This window comes from Copidosoma floridanum, unplaced genomic scaffold, assembly GCF_036245765.1.
Source record: "Copidosoma floridanum isolate Cflo_tuat_1 unplaced genomic scaffold, Cflo_Japanese_pri ptg000021l, whole genome shotgun sequence".
Lineage (NCBI taxonomy): Eukaryota > Metazoa > Arthropoda > Insecta > Hymenoptera > Encyrtidae > Copidosoma > Copidosoma floridanum.
The window spans coordinates 30,915,757-30,933,842 of NW_028321898.1; the positions used below are offsets into that span (position 1 = coordinate 30,915,757).

Genomic DNA, 18,086 nt, shown 5'->3' on the forward strand with positions numbered 1-18,086 from the left:
GCGATACTCGCAATCTGTGCGTTCTCAGTTTGCGCATGTAACATGTGTACGTAAAAGCTTAAGCTGTGGAGAGAAGGAGTAATAAATTTGGATTATCGGAGTAACGATATTTCATTGGTAATCAGTATTTATATTGAACAAATTTTAAGTGAACGATTGTTGTTGAAACTGTATGCGAAATCGGTATTGCGTAAAAAGGATCTTTTCCCAATATTTACCATACAAATGCGATGTTTGACGATTAGTTAGCATTTAATTGTACATACAATCAAGATATAGTCGCACAAATGTTGTTCGTGTTTCTTTGCCGATTTTGTTTTTATTTTTCTGTTTATCATTCGTTTGAAATATAGTTGAATGTGTACATACGGGTAAGCATCAGTATTTTGTGCTATTTAACTAAATCGATGCACATGTATGCAATGCAAACGCTGTTCTCGTTCGCTTTTTCAGAACTAATTTGGTTGAAAAAAAATTTTTTTTTTTTCGAAAGAGTTTTGAGCAGAGCATTTACCAACTTTTATGAATTTGTTTGTTATTTATTTACAAATAAGTCTAGCAACTTTCATGAATGCTTGGAACTCCTAAAAATTAATAAATTGTTTTATTTATTAATCACATGCAATAAAAAACCCTCCTGCGAAAAAAAAAAAAAATAGCAAAACAACTTATTTAATTCGGATAATTTATATTTCTTTGTATCCGAATATATGTGTATTAGCGTGATAATAAGCATGTATCATTAGCGAAAAAATTATGGGTATTATTACATTGTACTGTTAAGAAAGTTTAAACGTTATAATTTTCATTAAAATTTATTCGCTGAGTCGTGATACGTATACCCTTGAAAATAATGTTAAGAAAAGCTATCGATGTTACAGAATACTTTTATATCTATGGTTAATCTGCATAAATGTATAGCTTTATTAATATGGATTACAACCGTTTAATTTTTTTTTTTTTTTTTCTACCCACCATAATTTTACGGTCAAAGAAAATTGATGCCAAAGAAATTCCGATTCGTTAATAACTTGTCTTGATTGTTTTTAAAATCACCAATTTAGGGCAAACAACCTAAATGACTGACTATGGAAATTGGATGAGAAATATATTTTAGGACAAAAAATACCCCTTCTTTTGGTCTTTGTACTGATTGAAGGGACAAGAATTGCGGTACTAGTAAAATTTTCGAAACGATAAGTAATACGATTGGCCAAAATATTAGACAAATAAGAAAGTATGCAAAATTTAGAAAAAATGCTTCGAAAAAGATGATTTTCTTTTTTGGAAACTCTTACGGTAGTCTATGTTATTAACAATCATTAAAAATATATATTAGCTATTATAATGAATTGTTGACAAATTAATAATTTTTACGAATACATGCTCGGCAGCCAAAAAATTAACTTTTGAGTTACATGCATGATTTTACAAAGTTTAATTTATTTATTTATAATTTTGTTGCCACCCGTGCTAGTCTATATCAGTTATATTTATTTTAAAACACAATGCTTAAATAATATATTATTTATTAACCTCACGAATCAATCATGTTAACGTATACTAAAAAAAAAAAAAGGTCTAGATGTTATGGTAATTTTCTAATTAACATTGTTTAATAGACCGTAAATCATACCGTAAAATTTTTTTGTAAAGTAAAAAATTCTCAAATAGATTTTTTATTTTTGTTAACACTCAAAGTGCAACGTACTTACATTAAATATAGGAAAATGATAAATTAGAATATTATGCGATAAATTTATTATTTATCGAATGGCTTATTATAAAATTGCTTAGCAAAATACATATACCTAGAACGTGTTGGCAGAGTGAAAAGATGATGGATGCTTTTGTGGTAATTGAACGAAAAAATAAATGAGTATTTAAAAAATCGCTTATTGTAATTTGTGCAATTCGTACGATACGACGCGACCAAAACGATTGAATATATATGGCTTAATTCGATATAGGATATTTGTACTATGATAAATTTTTTAAATGCAACAACTTTATCACCTATCGGTGATATTTTTGACAAAGTTGTTGGCTGTATTTTATGAAAAAATGTAAAAGCAAAAATGACGTAATTTATAGGTACTATTTTTTTTTCTTTTTGATAGTATAGTAAATTTTGATATTCTAGTTGCCAAAGTGGCAAACTAAACTCTTAACTTTTTCAAAATTACTTTAACAACTGAATGATAAAAAAAAAAAAAAAAGTATGTTCTCGGTGAGAAAATTGAAAAAATAAATTAGATGGTAGTGCATATCTTTTTACTAACTCTATGGCTAACTGTATTCGATTATGTATTTGTTATTTCGAAATGTCAAACAGGTTTTTTATATAAAACAACAAAACTATATGAAAATGTTTATTAGTTTTTATACACCTAATTAGGAGAATCATGTAAATTAGATAAAACAAATTAACACCAATATATAATATAATTTGGAAGGAAAAAAAATATATTCGACGACAGACGAGAAGAAATAGTCATGTTAAGTATGAAAACTGCGAGGAGAAAAATAATGCAACATGAAAGTTTAGCTATAAGTTTCGAATCGATCGTCGATTTTCTTGAGACAAACAACTACTTTTCACACACTACCTGATGACAAAGTAATATTTTAGATTTCACATCAGCTATGATAATCAGCAATCCAAATAACTAGAAATCGACCCACTTTTACTAAGAGTAACTAAGAAAAAAACGCGCAGGAAAAGAGAAAAATCTCAAGCACGTGTGGACTTGTCATTATATTAGCGAAAGAAAAATAGAAAAAGAATTTAATATGATTACAATAATTGTGTAACGAGGGGATCCAATATAATCTAAAAGAAAAAAAAAGGAAGAAACTAAGATAATAAAGAAAATTCTAACGGCGCGTATTTAGAGCTTTAGGGTGAACCTATTTATTTATTTATGCTATTGAAATTATAGAGTAGATGAAAAAAAGTTGATAAATACAGTTATGCAATGTGTTCACTATGTACATGTGCACTGTGAGCGAGTAAACGTTTTTATTTGTACGCCTTGTCAAATGAAACATGTGAGATATTTATTAACAAAAAAATAATAATAATAAATAAATTATTATTGAAGACAATGAATACATCTGCATTTCGAATGTAACAAAAATTGTAACTATTATTATTACTATCATTATTATTATTATTTGAAATACTTATTCTGAAGAATGATACGATTCTCCATTCATTTTTTTTTTACCAATAATCAAAAGATATAAAATTAAATATTACAACAACATAATATAGAGGCACCCAAAACATGGAACGTACGTGTTATTTAAAAATGCTCTTACTTATGCATTAGCTGATTTACAAAAATTTTTTATATTACATCTTGACATGAAAATACTTATGTAGATACGTAATAATGATGATAATAGCAATAATAATGTGAATGATGATGGTTTTTTATGATCAAAATGCTTTGTCCTGTTAGAGTTTTCTTCCTCTCTTGCATATACTTTCAAAGTGACGATGGAATGGAAATGATGTGCCACGCACATTTCTTTTGTTATATAAGTACCTCTAGTTTGAATTTTTTAGCCGAATCACGAAAAAACCATACCGACATTTTGTTAAACTCGCGAAATATACATGTTAAAAATCATGAAAAGGAAAATAATGAAATGACAAAGCGTTGTCTGTCTGACCTGCATATATTGCAACTGGACCTGCAAAATTCGTGTATTTTTCCATATATGTATTGTACATTAAAATTATAAATAATAATTGTACGGCGAACAAATGAAACAAACAAATTATAAATAGTACTATAAATTAATACACGATGATTGTAATATTGAAATCGCGAATTGTAGGCCGCAACTGGTTATGAATAAACTAACAGTTTCAAATAACACGCCATAAATAAAAGGCTTTTTACTCATTGTTTCCCCTAATATATAAATCGAAAAATTTCGAAAACATCTGACAATCGTCAATAAACACACACGAGGCCTTGAAAAAAATGTGACATTTTAACCAAAAACAAGCCCATTCCTGTATATAAAAACCTCGAAAATTTATTTATTTCTCCCACCATGCCCCGGTACACCTTCAAGAAGATAAATGTCGTCGAAGAAGACTTTGGCGACATATTTGCAGGTAAGCACCAAAATTTTTAAACAAAGATCTCGAAGTAAAAGCACGGCTTTGGGCTCAAGAAACCTGCGACAGCGAGTCGATCAGGCCGGGCTCGAGTTTCTGCTCCGCGTACGGCGAGGGCGACTCCCTTCGCAAGCCCAACGGCGAGCAAATCACCATTAAATCATTCACGATGACAAACTCCAACCGCATGGAGGTGAAGCTCATCACTTGGGGCGCGACCATCGTCTCCGTCAAGTGCCCGGATAAGTACGGCGACGTTGCCGACGTCGTTCTTGGGTTCGACGACCTGAAAGGTACATACATTATACATATATCGTCTGTCTGATCGGTAAACAACGTATATTGTTTTCACCGGCCGTTACTCGGTTTAGGCTACCTGGACCCCACCTTGAATCAGTTCGTGGGCTGCGTCCTCGGGAGATGCGCCAACCGCATAAGGGATGGTACCTTCAAGTTGAAAGGCAGCGATTACGTTTTGACGAAAAACGAGTCGAAGAGGCACCACTTGCACGGTGGAGTGCGTATATTATACATGTGACTTCCAAGGCAAGAGCCAATAATGTCACACTTTGTGGTAATCGCATATGTGCATGCAATAGACAAACGGGTTCGGTCGGCGGGTCTGGGAGTCGCACGTGGACGAGAGCTGCTGCGTGGTGATGAGTTATTTGAGCCAGGACGGGGAGGAGGGCTACCCGGGCGCGGTGCTCGCTACGCTCAAGTTCAAATTGACGAACGACAACAGGCTGGAGATCAGTTGCCGGGCGAGCACTTCCAAACCAACGGTCGTCAACTTGTCCCACGGATCTCTGTTCAATTTGGCTGGACACGTAATCCTTTTTCTCTGGTTTGTTCATCATATTGAATAATCATCTGGTGAAAAAATCGGTGGTGTTACATGTTAGTGCGCAGGGGAGGCGGAACTGAGGAAACATCAGATCTTGTTGAACTGCGATCGTTGGACGGTTGCCGATTCGAACGATGACCCGCCCATACCGATCGGAACGATTCGCGGCGTCGGGGGCACGATAATGGATCTGCGGGTACCGAAGCTCCTCGGAGACGTCATTGATACAGTATGGGTTTCCTTATTTTCCAGGCTAAACGTGACCATTACAGCTGTTTGAGCTTTTTCCATGTAACGACAAGGTTCCAGGATCCAAAGGTTTCGAGCACAACTTTTGCGTCCTCGCGAGGCGCTCGCAGCCCGAAGTTTTGTTCGTCGCTAGAGTCTTTCACGAGCCAAGCGGCAGGTTGTACATATACAACATACGTATATGAATAAGTACCTGCAGGATGAAACAATAAAGTATAAGCTCTTTTTGTTACCAGATTCCTCGAAGTTTACTCGGACCAGCCGGGCGTGCAGTTGTACACAGCCGGTAGATTCCCACCTTACGAGAACACGTACGTCACGGACACAGAGTCGAGTGAGCTGAGCTCGTACGAGTGCGGGGAGGAGTGCGACTGCGAGTCCGAAAAGCCCCTCGAGTTCATACCGGGCAAGTGCGGTGCTCAGTACACAAAGTTTGACGCGCTGAGCATCCAGCCGCAAAACTACCCCGATGCTGTCAACGTGGTGAGTTGGCTCTTTTTTTTTTTCTTTCTCATCTTTGGTCGTCTTTTTTATACGTACATATTTTTATGGTGCACGCACGTGTACAATGTGATTTTTCAGCCGCATTTTCCATGCGCGGTACTGCGGCCGGGCCAAGTTTACTACCACGACTTAGTGTACAAACTCGGGGTCCAGCTCGACTCGCCCGAGTGCAAAATACACTGCTGAACTGATCTTTCGTCCTCGCAATGGTTGCGATGAGGTGTTGTGGTCGATTATTAGCCTTTTCCGATGTCCCATCCGAGAGATCGGCAACGATCTTCATTGCCAAATAAAAGAAACTCAAATTATCATTTCGATCCAACTATATATATTGTTTTGTTGATTGAGCAATCAACATTACCTCGCGATTGCTTTTCCTCAACTTTGAATTTGCCGCCTTAATGATGTGTGTCTCTCTCTCATGCGGGTGCGTGTGGGGAGTTGGGGAGGGGTCAGGGGAGTATGAGGTATTATGAGGCGTTCATTCCTGAGGGAAAATAGTGTTAAACATTCGAAACTACAAGTAAGCCAGTTCCTGATGTTTTTGTCGAAACATGAAATTCGTCGAGGGAAAGGTTGTGCTCCTTGGCTCTCAAGGTAAGACGATATATGTGCAGCAAAGATATATATTACTCTTGAATAAAACGATAACAAAACATGAAGTTTGTCGTTGAACAAGTGTGTCTCTTGCCTATTAATGACTCATATATTGAACGCAGTTGTCATTGAATGCTTTTTTTTTTATTCTTCAAACGAAAACAATGTACGAGTCGTGTTTTACAAAAGCACCTTGGTTAAAATGTTTTTACTGATATTATTATTTTTTCTTTATATCGTTTACATCACTGCGATGGTATCTCTAACACAAGGCCTAAGGGTAAAACTCGTACATGATGTGCACACATTTTTTTTCAAGTACAGCTCGTAGTGTCGTTAACAGTAGTCGACTTTATTGTTTAGATCTTTTCGACCCTCTGTCAAAGAGATTATGTGAATTATTACAAAAATTTTACTATTGAAAAATTACTTGTTATTGTGTATGAACTTTCGAGAACCACTTATGTGCCCAATGTTTGTTTACATAATGCTGTCCTACATACTTATTTATATACTTGTTGCAAGCGATTAGTTATTAACAATTGTGATTTTCCACAGGAGTTGGAAAGACCAGCTTGATTAACAGATATGTTAATAAAACGTTCAACCCCCATGTCAATCCAACAATAGGCGCCTCATTTTTTACTTGTAAAATCAATTTGGATGAAGCAAGAATTAAAATGCAAGTAAGCGCATTTGGGATTTTATTTAAAAAATGTTTTATCAAGCTTTCCAGTGAAACGTGAAATAATAATTGTGATATTTGTGACTTCAGGTATGGGACACAGCCGGCCAAGAAAGGTTCCGCTCAATGGCACCCATGTATTACCGAAACTCGAACGCCGCGATCCTCGTATTCGATATAACGTCGTACAAGTCATTTACTGCCATAAAATCATGGGTAATCGAGCTCAAACGTAACGTGGAAGAATCAATGGTTCTCGTTCTCGTGGGCAACAAAGTTGACTTAGCTTACAAAAGGAACGTGGACACGGAGGAGTGTATGCGGTACGCTGAGAGCATAAATGCCTCGTACTTTGAAGTTTCAGCCTTGAACGACGAGGGTGTCGACAAAGTGTTTATATCCACTGCCATGTCTCTTTTACGCCTCACCGGCGATCATGAGATCATCAAGACTTTGAAAATTTACGAGAAACGTCAGTCGTCTATTAATGAATCGGATGTGCCTCTCAGCGAAGAAGTGTTCAATACGAGCATTGCTCATGGCATTCATGAGAAGCCGTACTTTTGCTGCTGATTTTTTGTATTAATACTCTTTTTTTTTTTTTTTTTTCAACCAGCTTCAATGTCATATTTGAATATGCCAAAAAGTACTCAAACATTTAGAAGCCTGAGTTTTTTTTACAACAGCCAGCAGTTTTCTATCGTAATGTGAGTTATATTTTTTTCTGTTTTACATGGATGAACAATTTTTCAACAAAATATTAAACTAAAATAGCACAATTCAATTATGTACGTACATATGAATGCATAATAATACCAACAGAACTGAATAGTACAAACAATGAATGGGAAACTAGTTTGCTTCATGTTAAATCATGGAATTTAAACTGACAACTCATAATCTTCTGAATTTAATTGATGGCATGGCTGAAAATTTGTTTGATAGTTCTAAGGTTGACATAGTTAAATTTCGCGTTGCTCAATTTTAAGCTCAAACAACAAGTTTTTAAATCTTGAAAGACTTTATTATTATAGATAAATTACGTTTTAGACGAGATTCGAATTTTTTATCTGCTTTATATGTAAATTTAATATGATGAAATTTATTCAATCAAGATGAAACGTTCAAGTGCCTTTGAAAATTGTGTTTGCTAAGCTACTTTATCTTGTAGCCAGCTAAAATTCTGCAAAGACTGACAGCTTTTGTCGAATTCGACGACTTCAACTGAAAATGAAATACTTAACAGATGTATAGCATTTATGTAGATGAGCTTCAATGTAGCATTTGTCGATAATGCTACGTGAATTCAAGCCGGCATACATTTTGCAAGGAATAATAACTTGTAAAAGTATTGATTTTGTAAAGACGGCATAAAGTACCTGACCAATAATAACGTGCGGCTTTTGTGATATTTTTTTACGATTATGTATACAAAGTTTCCGCATGGTGCTGTATCAAGGACAAATGCTAAGAATCAATGGAATATACAGAGTAAGATTTTTTTTTAATAGGTAAGTTTTTGAAGATTACTAAGAAGCAGTAATTAAGCTGAACTAATACCGATTGTCGTACTCCAGTTGGTACACTATAAGCCTCGACTTTGATATTATAAGAATTTAAGACAAAGTTATTTATGTTAAAACTGAAAAGTCTGTTGAGACTACGAAGGTAATACCTCAATATTGTGTACAATAAATATATTGTAGTTAATAAAAAAAAAAATTCACTCAAAAAACCAACTTTTTCATGCCATGAATTTTTGTCTACATTTAAAAAAACTTAGATTTATGGTAATGTGATGATTTAAGATACAACTAATGTTACGAGCTATGTATATAAATACTTTATTACAATTTAAAATGTTATTTTAAACACTAATTTCATTTGTATTTTTTGCTATATCATAGAAAACTATGATTAAAATAATACAATAACCAAGAAGCAACTTACATTAGAAAAGTTGTGAAAAGTCATTATTGAATAAAAATAGGCCGTTTTGATAGATATAACCATCATTATAAGTACGTATTTAATACATAAGTACGCATCAACGACGCTGATATGCATACTTAGACAGAATAATAAAAAAAAATTCGCTCATTACTTTTTCAGTCTCTTTGATGTTGTTATCGTCACTCCTTGACTAGCGCAATGCTTGACGTAATCTGTGCCAACGTGATGATGATTCTTATCCTTGTCGTCGTTCTCCGGAGCGCTGCGTTTACGCTGACCAGTTGGTGACAGTTGCTTCAGGCATTCCACGTCGTTAAATACCACCTGGGCACCTCCACCACTCGTTGGCAGAATGTCAGCCTTTAAAAGTTTAAAACAATATTGAAATGATAACATTAGAATGGAGAACAATATTTTTTGTTTGACTTTTAGAACTAAAACAAAGTACCTTGTACAGTTTTGTTTCAAGCTCGCCCTCAGAATCGTGGTTCTGAGCCGTTAGGCAGTACTTCGAGGCACCATCTGTGATTTCCTTAGGACTGGTGAGCTTAGTAATGCTCCTTCGCCGCCTCATTAGTGGCTGCAGCACAGTACCTACAGGCACCAAGGCACCAGGCCTGTGATCGACCCATCGATCAGCACTTTGAGAGCGCCTATAACGCAAATTAGCCACGCCAACCTTGTCCTTACGCGAACGACCGTCCTGACGTCCAGGAGTTTTCGCTGGAGTAGGCTGGTGCTGAGGCTGAGTTTCCTCGTCGTTTGAATCTTTGATCACAGGAATCGTGCCAGGATCATCGCTATCTAGAATCTGCTTGACGAGTCGCAGCTTGTCATCCTTCTCCCTTATTTGATTCTTAAATTGCATTTTCATTAGTCAAAAGAGTAAATTAAATGGAATGTACAAACTGTACGTCTACAGAAAGAAAACAAAATACCCGAATTCGATCCCGCTGAGCTTTTAATTTCAGCTCGAATTCACGATTAAGTTTTTCAGATGTTTGGTGCATTTTCGTGGTGTATTTTTGTTTGACCATTTGCTCGTCGATCATGCGCTGATTCAGCGCCATATCACGATCTCTTATTTCTTGTTGAAGACTTTTGATGGCGTCATTTGCGTTATTTAGTTTACGAAGTAGACTGTCGATTTGAGTCTCCGTTTTGCACAAGTGGCCTTCTAGTGCAGCAACTTTTTTCTTCTGTTGTGTGCTAGAAGCTTTTAAGGATGCATTTTCGACCTTTAAATTCATGTTTTCCTGTTCTACCGACATAAGCAGTTTTCTGAAATCATTATCTAAAAAAAAAAAAATTTATTTGAGTGACATTACCTATTTACAAATCAAACTATTAAAAAATAAAACTCACATTTCTGCTCTAAATCAGCGCGTAATAAGTTTTTCTTATTGATTCTTTGTTCTAAAAAGTTTATCAAATTCATGATAATTTGGTCGTTATGCGGACTCGTTATATCAAAGTCTGGGAATTGTGCTCCGAGACTAAAACCAAACGACATAAAAAATTAATACAATCTTTAAGATTAGCTAAAATTCATAAATAATAATATGGCAATGGAGTAAATAAATACCTGTAAACAAGGCCTATATCAACATCTAGACTAGCGGCTTCTGGATGTTCTCTTTCCAATCGCGCACGAGCTTCCTTGAATATCTGTTGAAATTAAGATAAACGTAAATATAATGAAATGTGTGATACAGAGATACACGATTGTTTGTTTTTTACTTACTTTATTTGCTTGCCGTCTACCAGGAGTGAATCCAAGATCTAACTTGGTTACTGTAGGTCTGGCCACTTGCACTTCTTGTGTCATTTCCGCGAATTTCATAACTTGCTGCAGTAGTAAAAAAACGAAATTTTAAAGAAACTTAATACATGTCTCTTGAACAAAAAGTAATTGAGCTTACTTACAATGGTCTCGTCATAATCATCAGAGCGAGGATTCACACAGACGATCATGCGTACTTGTCCCTCACCATCAAAGTAATTTTTGAACAGATGAGTCAACTTGGAGTCACGATACGGTACCATTTTATTAGTGCCCTGCATCTGATTCTCTCTGAGTATTTCAAGACAAGTCCTCAATGTCATAAGAGAGTTGTTGATATTACCAGCCTCGCGTAAACGCTGTCCAGTGTTTTTCGTGCGATTCGTGCGTTCGCTACCAGCAAGATCCACAAGCGACAGTTGACTAACACACACGACTCGTTTGTCCTGGACCACTTGTTCACCGTCACTATCAAGCGGACCTTGTACCAGGCGAATCGTGAACACGTTATGCGATCGACTGGATTCAGCGTTAAGAGCCGTGTGTGCTACGCGCCTTCTACGCTGACCGCGTTGAAATACTTCAAAGGCCTCGTCTGAGCTTTTGACTTCAACTTCCGTTACCGCGTGAACGTACATGTTCTTATTGCCGTCCTCGCGTACTATTTTACTCTGTAGAGACCTAAAAAATGATGGACAATTAAATGAATCCAAGTAAGAAAAGAAATGAATCGTAAATTACTTTCGATACTTACTTTGTTCTGAGCTCATCCTCATCGAGTAAATCGTACACGCTATTGTTGTAAATTTCAACATATGTGACAAAAACTGCATACACATAATCAGGATCGACATTGATAACTCCCGACTCATCGTGTTCTCTCGCTATTATTCTGTCACTGTCACTATCGCTATCGATTTTGCGCCTGGGAGTCTTGGGATTTCTGGGTGTCATGATGACAGCATGAAGCTCATTCTGCCTGTCGACCATGGCATCGGTCTCGTTTTGCACGTCAAAGCCGTTGAGCTTGTCAGGCTTGAAGACAAACTTTTTGGCCTGATAATTGGTTATACTGTTAAATATAACATCCAGACACCTGGGCATGATCCCACTGTCATTATTTTCTCCAGTCATGGTGTAGGTCTTGCCACTTCCTGTCACTCCATAGGTGAAAAGCAATCCATTCTTGCCGTGAATCAAATTATCCACGAGTGGCAGTGCCACCACTTGGAACACCTCCCTCTGGGGCACATTTTCATTAAAAACACGTGTAAAGGTAGTCTGTATCTCCTTCTGTCCGTTCCTAAAGTTCATAGCAGACTCTGGAGGAGTAATGACAATAGTGGTGTCCGAGATGACCTTCATGCAGGCAACATCGTTAATGAACGGCATAGGCCGTAGACGGCAAAACACCTGCACTGGGTCCTTGGACAGCATGTTGTTGCTGTTTTGCTTCGGACGCCCCAGCTTGCGTGCCGAAGGCGGGGCCTGCTTCCGCCTGCAACAATCAAGTAGGATCAGTTAAGTTTTTAAACGAACGGGCACACTTATAAACAAAACGAGAGAGCAAAGAATCGAAGTCAGACATGAGATTGGAGTGAATCAAAGACAGCGAAGAGAAAGAGGTTACTTGTTGGGTGTAATAAACATAAATTAGTCCCCAAAGGGCCATTACATCTTGGTAATGCTACAATGCGGATGTGGGCAAGCGTATCGTTTTACCCCTGAGCACAGCAATCATGTCGTTACATGGTTTTAATGAATTAAAGTGTACGAGTACTCACGCAGACTTCATTTTAGCTGCTGGTAGTCGATCTATTGGACGAAATGCACTCTTTTACGTATTGGAAAATCACTCGCGAAACGAAAAATCGTCGAAATAACTAGCCCAACTACTCATTTTCCAACGGCCGTGTTCGCCATCACAGTTGTATGTTTTGTTGACATCGGCGTGTGCAGAGCGCCAGAGAGCGGTTCGAAAATTTGAAAGGCGTCTCTGGACAAGTTCAACTCGACGACTCTCCAATCAGAAGCCGTGAAAACTCGCAAAATGCCGCGCTCTCATGAGCGCAGACGCCTTTTTTGCGTCAGGTCACGTGGTATGGTTAGACGCGCGTGATTTGAAAGTTGTGATTGTCTTTAAAAATGAAAAGAATTTAAGTTGAACAGTTTCTACCACAAGTGTAAGGTGGTTCGGTAATTCGCGTACATGTAAAAACAGAAAGGAACTTCTAACAGGAAAAAATTACTTGAGTTGCGCGAAAAATGTACTTTTGAACGTGTCCATCATATGATAAATTTTTTATCGTGGTTTTTTTTTATCATCCAACTTTTACTCAACATATCTCACTTGGAAGGTGTATGTGCCAACTGCAAAAACTACTATATATGTAGAAAATCAGCGAATGCTCGTAAATATTTAGAGCTCCATCTTTCGATGTTTTCAAGTTTTGATGTAGAAAATTTGTGAGCATACACTTGAAAGGTCAACGAGTAAATCATACTTTTGATAGCTGCAAAATCGGACCGACTGCAATAAATATGGCTGAGTCTCAGACGATGTTGCGGCTGCATTGCACAATAATACTTCATCATGATATTAATTATTGCAGGTATTTTTATATAACATAATATATTACTGTGATAATGCGTAAATAATACATTTTACACTCATCGATCATCATATAGTTATATACATAGATATTAACATTGTGGATACGCGGCTAAAACATACATTTCTGCAACATATTAATTCCGTTATTCTTGCACCTTGAAATTGGTAAACTCTATTTTAGATGTATGAAACAATACGATACTGCAATTTAAACACGAAATACCGTATGAATATAATTATTTATCCTACATAATGTATAATATAATTTTTGTATTCAAGTATATAATCACATAAAACATGAATTCAACGGAAAAAAACAAACGGTAATGATATAAATAAAATCGCACAAAGTAGAAATTTTACTAGAAAACTCTTCACGTGACATATATAGTATATATAAATATTATATACTATGGCGCACTCTTATCTTGTGAGCCTGGAAAATTTTGGAAAAGTTTTGAAAGAGGGGGGGCTTAAGTAATAGATGGGGAAAAAACAGTAGTAAGTATATCGCACGTACTCTGTTATATTTCTGTCTCAATGAGGGAGAAGTGAACGAGGAAGAGAGTTTCCGTAAGAAATTTTGCAACGCTGCAGTATAAGACCATGAACCTGCGGAGTCACCGTCTCGAGCTGACAACACACACCGGCAATCAGGTTGTCGAGTGCGTTGAGGCCATCTTCCACACGATCTTCATAAACCGGGCAGTGGGCAAACTGAGCTACAAAACGGAGTCAACCTTCCGGGAGGCATGCCAGCGCTTCGAGGACGTAGACTGCGACTTTGTGGATCTCAGCTACGCGCGCCTGGAGTCCCCGAGGCTGGCCGAGACGGTCAGGACAGCGAGCACCAGTTTCGCTGACGAGTTATACTCGGCGCAGGATGAGGCGAAATCGACGGAAACGATCACAGGGGAGATCAGTTTGGAGTTTCTGCAAAAGAGGCCCGTCGTGGGCATGATGAGTCTCTTCCGGACCAACGTGCCCGTCGCTTGGGAACGGTGGAGCGTCAACGTCGGTCTCAGCCTTGCGTCCAGGTCTTGTGGCCAACAAGCGATTCTACGGGAAAACGTCAGCGACGCTCTTTGCGAGCGCCTGATCGCGGTATCCCGGCTCACCTGCTCGGACGACTGCTATCTGCCCAAGATGCCCAAGAGGGACGAGGTTCACTTGGTTTTCGATGCGAGTTTTGGCGACGATCTGTATCCGTATCTCTTCAAAATCAGCCATGGGATCGATTCGCCTCTGGCAATGCGGCTAAGGGTTTTGCGGCCCAATTGAAGAAAATCTCTTACTCTTGTGACATATATTACAATACATTTATATATTATATGGATTTAAAAATACACTTGTGCGTTTGTTTATACATGTTTATTATAACATTTTTTTAATCGATTGAGTTTGATTATTGGTTGGAAAAATCTTACTTTCGTGACTTTAACCGACTTTTACTCTTGGAATAAAAAATAGCTTGTGTGATGTATGGTTTACGTGTGGTGCACCATGTATACTCATCAGTTGATCGATTTGACGTGGAATAATCCGTATGTATACCTATACCAAGAAAACAGCTGCTCTTGTTTACCGACAAATGCGCGTCAGTCGCATCGTAGAGTTGCGAGGAAAATATTTATATGCCAGTACGCCACTAAAAATTCTGCTCCACTTTACGTCCGTAACGTAACGTCGTCTTCGAGAGTAAACTGTCCACATATAAAATGTAAGGATGGAGCGCCTTCAGGTGGAGGTGTTTGGGGAAGTGCAATAGGAGTGCAAAAAAAGGAAAAAAGAGTTGAGCACAGTGAGTTGAAGTTTAAAAAAAGAAACAACAAGAACGAAAGGGCCTATTCAGCGACCTAGATTATCCATCTTGCTGCAAGGGGTTAGTGATGCCTTTTAATCTACTAGTGTATTTCACCAGATTTTTGCCTTTTTGATCGATTTAAAGTTATAATTGGCTCCAAGTATGATCTGATGACTTTATTTTTCTTGACTTCAGAGGCCAAAGTCCAAGAGTTTAAAAGCTGGACAGTCGAAGAAACTAGGATATCGTGGATTGGAAAGTAATCAGGTTGGCTGGGAAAGAGAATGAATCACTGGATTTTGTGTCAATGAACCTGCAATGCCTTGTTTTCCTGAGGCACTGATCTGAGGTTAGGTAAGGAGACAAATGATGAGTCAAGGCTTCTACCTGCTATATGCTGCTGGTCATTGTTTTTTTTACATGTGTACCAATCTAAGATCTATTGTTAAGAATAGAAACATTTTTTTCAAAACTGAAGAGTTTGTGTAGTTTTGAGTAGTGTGATGTTGTTATTGATTCGACTGACACTGTCTAATTGTCAAGATTTTTACCAGAGTGTATTTACATTTTATAGAGTTGATAAACGACACACATAAGAATTTAAATTGGATAGCTTGTGTGATTCGTGAGATCTTTTTATAAATACTTTTGCTACACAAAGCTTTTTATTGATTATGTAACTGGTACCAGAAACAAAGACATTAGCTTGCATTAATTAAAGATCTTTTATATATAAATATAGTGTAGAATCAGTGAGATAAATAGAACATTATTTCCTTTATTTGGCGTGATACACACAATCTTACTTGATAATTTTAAATGTTAAATTTTTAATGGCTAAAAAATACTAATCCACTATACATTTTCGGTTAATATTTTGATTGATATATAGTTGATAAGTACGGAATTTTTGAAATTTTAAAAATAAATTGCTTTATTGTTTCAGTTATCTTTCATAATGAATGCGCGCACACAGATGTTCGAGCTGTCGATGGAGGGACGTCAAGTAGACGAGGCAGTAGCTAGTATCTTCCACACAGTCATGTTTCACCGAACTCTCGGAAAATTTAAGTACAAAAAGGAGGGTAGCTATTCTGTTGGAGCGATCGGCTACCAAGACGTCGATTGTAACTTCATCGACTTCACGTACGTCTGCTGTTCATCCAAGCTTCTCGACCAGACCATCAGGCGTGAGATTTCTGGTTTCTCAGAAGCCCTGCGCTCCAACACCAGCCCGGGCTCTGGACAGATATCTCTCGAGTTTTTCCAGAAAAAAAAGAATCACTGGCCTTTCTCTCCTGAATGCATACCCTGGGAAGTATGGACAGTCAGGCTGGAACTGATCAAGCTAGCCACTGAACACGAAAGACAAATGTGCCGTGAAAAAGTCGGGGATGTGCTGACAGAAAAGATTCTTTGCATCACCGACTTCATGAATCGCCACCACTATCTGCCCAAAATACCTAACGAAGCTGAGTTGGATCTCATCTTTGATACAAGCTATCCAGATGTGCAGCCATATCTCTTCAAGCTGTCATTCTCAACTTCTGGGCCGTCAAGTAGCAACATGAGCAATACTATGAAAAAGCTCATAAAAGAGACTTTGTCTATTTAGTCACGCGTCACGTTTGCTTCGTTTGAAATTTTATCAACCCCTACAATTTTTCACAGCATGATTGATTGGTTGACAACTTAAAGTAAGTCCTTAAACATTATTTTTACTGTTGAAATTGTTGGTTGCCCACATTAAAGATTACATCACTACATGAACAAGAGAAGTATTGAATAATTTAAGTTATAATTGATCACAACTTACTCTTTACCTAAATGGTCTAATATTTGAAGTTTTTTAATTTTACGATTAAAATAAACTAATATTTGAGAAGTTGATAAAGAAGGTCCATATTCAACTTCTAACTGAATCTCGCAACTGTTCAGAAATATATTAGCAAAGATTTTTTGCTAATAAAATCATAAAACTCACTTTTAAAGTACACATTCACATCTTGTAAAGAAGTAAAGCACATCAGAAAACTATGTCTTTACGTAAAATATTTTAAAGATTTGCACATTCTAGTAAGAAAGACAATTTTTTGGCAAGCAATAACTTTTTCAATAAAATAAAGTAAAAATTAAAAAAGCCTGAATTATTTGTTGAACTGTGAATTAAAAAACTTGAAGGCAAAGAGTTCATCCAGATAGGATGGACAGTTTCATGAATTTAAATATGGGGACTTAAAAAAATTTCATACAACTAAATACGTAGTATGTCCATGTGATAATTAAAAATTTACAAGTGGGCCCAAAATTGATTTTAATGGTAAAAAGAGTATACACATTTGAATTATTTGTGCGATGTGAAAAAAAACTTTTCTTGCAGTTTAAATGTACGTGTGGTTTAGTTTAGTAATTACTTCAAAAAAGCTAAAATTGCCAGAATTGCTAAAATTAACGTCTATGAATTAATCCTTATTTTGGTTGATTTTTATGGGGTGCTTAGATAATACGTTAAGATGAAATTTATGGAATACTAGTACAAGTATTATGTGTGCTTGCACTACGTTCTTAACAAAAAAAAAAAAAAAAAAAAGAATTATTTTTATACTATTGGCAAAACGATAATTGAACTAGTTTTGATGTATATACATACATGCATCAGCATGAATTATTGTAACAAAATTAACAAAAGATAAAATTTAACTGATCTCCTAATATTAGAAAGCTTGCGTTGATCAAGTTAAACAACTGTATCATTAAAACAACGCATATATATATATATATAATGTAGTGCGTGACCGAGAATCACTGAAACAGATTCTTCGTCGAATTTTACCGTAAAATGAATAAATATATAGCGACACTGGCATATTTGTAAAAAGGTTAACAAAAGAATAGAATTGTAATATAGCTAA

General features: G+C 36.6%; 5 protein-coding genes across 5 annotated transcripts; 4 read left to right on the top strand and 1 right to left on the bottom strand.

Moving 5' to 3' along the window:
• Window positions 1–4,071: 4,071 nt before the first annotated feature.
• Window positions 4,072–5,924, top strand: LOC106647677 (galactose mutarotase). Its single transcript, XM_014364180.2, has 8 exons — window positions 4,072–4,135; window positions 4,195–4,431; window positions 4,510–4,655; window positions 4,738–4,968; window positions 5,044–5,214; window positions 5,288–5,391; window positions 5,471–5,717; window positions 5,817–5,924. Exons 1-8 carry the CDS (start codon window positions 4,072–4,074, stop codon window positions 5,922–5,924), a joined length of 1,308 nt encoding a protein of 435 aa, XP_014219666.2.
• A 299-nt stretch (window positions 5,925–6,223) lies between these two features.
• LOC106647802 (ras-related protein Rab-22A) lies at window positions 6,224–8,701 on the top strand. The gene is made up of 3 exons (XM_014364343.2): window positions 6,224–6,335; window positions 6,894–7,021; window positions 7,111–8,701. The coding sequence occupies exons 1-3, from the start codon at window positions 6,293–6,295 to the stop codon at window positions 7,591–7,593; spliced, it is 654 nt and encodes a 217-aa protein (XP_014219829.1). The 5' UTR covers window positions 6,224–6,292; the 3' UTR covers window positions 7,594–8,701.
• A 139-nt stretch (window positions 8,702–8,840) lies between these two features.
• Window positions 8,841–12,706, bottom strand: LOC106647780 (kinesin-like protein KIF23). Its single transcript, XM_014364314.2, has 9 exons — window positions 12,541–12,706; window positions 11,511–12,254; window positions 10,900–11,437; window positions 10,718–10,822; window positions 10,559–10,641; window positions 10,339–10,469; window positions 9,912–10,267; window positions 9,422–9,829; window positions 8,841–9,333 (listed from the first exon to the last, which is right to left on the bottom strand). The coding sequence occupies exons 1-9, from the start codon at window positions 12,549–12,551 to the stop codon at window positions 9,121–9,123; spliced, it is 2,589 nt and encodes an 862-aa protein (XP_014219800.2). The 5' UTR covers window positions 12,552–12,706; the 3' UTR covers window positions 8,841–9,120.
• A 1,270-nt stretch (window positions 12,707–13,976) lies between these two features.
• LOC106647678 (autophagy-related protein 101-like) lies at window positions 13,977–15,462 on the top strand. Its single transcript, XM_014364182.2, has 2 exons — window positions 13,977–14,633; window positions 15,370–15,462. Exons 1-2 carry the CDS (start codon window positions 13,977–13,979, stop codon window positions 15,460–15,462), a joined length of 750 nt encoding a protein of 249 aa, XP_014219668.2.
• LOC106647761 (autophagy-related protein 101-like) lies at window positions 14,780–17,767 on the top strand. The gene is made up of 3 exons (XM_014364291.3): window positions 14,780–15,252; window positions 15,370–15,528; window positions 16,121–17,767. The coding sequence occupies exon 3, from the start codon at window positions 16,133–16,135 to the stop codon at window positions 16,787–16,789; it is 657 nt and encodes a 218-aa protein (XP_014219777.1). The 5' UTR covers window positions 14,780–15,252; window positions 15,370–15,528; window positions 16,121–16,132; the 3' UTR covers window positions 16,790–17,767.
• Window positions 17,768–18,086: the final 319 nt, after the last annotated feature.

Excerpts from the sequence above, each read along its gene's own strand:
- LOC106647780 (XM_014364314.2), bottom strand. Across the intron at positions 11,438-11,510 it reads GAGGATGAGCTCAGAACAAA|GTCTCTACAGAGTAAAATAG; the intron begins GTAAGTATCGAA and ends ATCATTTTTTAG. Across the intron at positions 9,830-9,911 it reads CTCAGCGGGATCGAATTCGG|AATCAAATAAGGGAGAAGGA; the intron begins GTATTTTGTTTT and ends ATGCAATTTAAG.
- LOC106647802 (XM_014364343.2), top strand. The coding sequence starts at position 6,293 with ATGAAATTCGTCGAGGGAAAGGTTGTGCTCCTTGGCTCTCAAG. Across the intron at positions 6,336-6,893 it reads TGTGCTCCTTGGCTCTCAAG|GAGTTGGAAAGACCAGCTTG; the intron begins GTAAGACGATAT and ends GATTTTCCACAG. Across the intron at positions 7,022-7,110 it reads AAGCAAGAATTAAAATGCAA|GTATGGGACACAGCCGGCCA; the intron begins GTAAGCGCATTT and ends TTGTGACTTCAG.
- LOC106647677 (XM_014364180.2), top strand. The coding sequence starts at position 4,072 with ATGCCCCGGTACACCTTCAAGAAGATAAATGTCGTCGAAGAAGACTTT. Across the intron at positions 4,432-4,509 it reads TGGGTTCGACGACCTGAAAG|GCTACCTGGACCCCACCTTG; the intron begins GTACATACATTA and ends TACTCGGTTTAG. Across the intron at positions 4,656-4,737 it reads GGCACCACTTGCACGGTGGA|ACAAACGGGTTCGGTCGGCG; the intron begins GTGCGTATATTA and ends TGCATGCAATAG.
- LOC106647678 (XM_014364182.2), top strand. The coding sequence starts at position 13,977 with ATGAACCTGCGGAGTCACCGTCTCGAGCTGACAACACACACCGGCAAT. Across the intron at positions 14,634-15,369 it reads CTCTGGCAATGCGGCTAAGG|AGGCCAAAGTCCAAGAGTTT; the intron begins GTTTTGCGGCCC and ends TCTTGACTTCAG.
- LOC106647761 (XM_014364291.3), top strand. The coding sequence starts at position 16,133 with ATGAATGCGCGCACACAGATGTTCGAGCTGTCGATGGAGGGACGTCAA.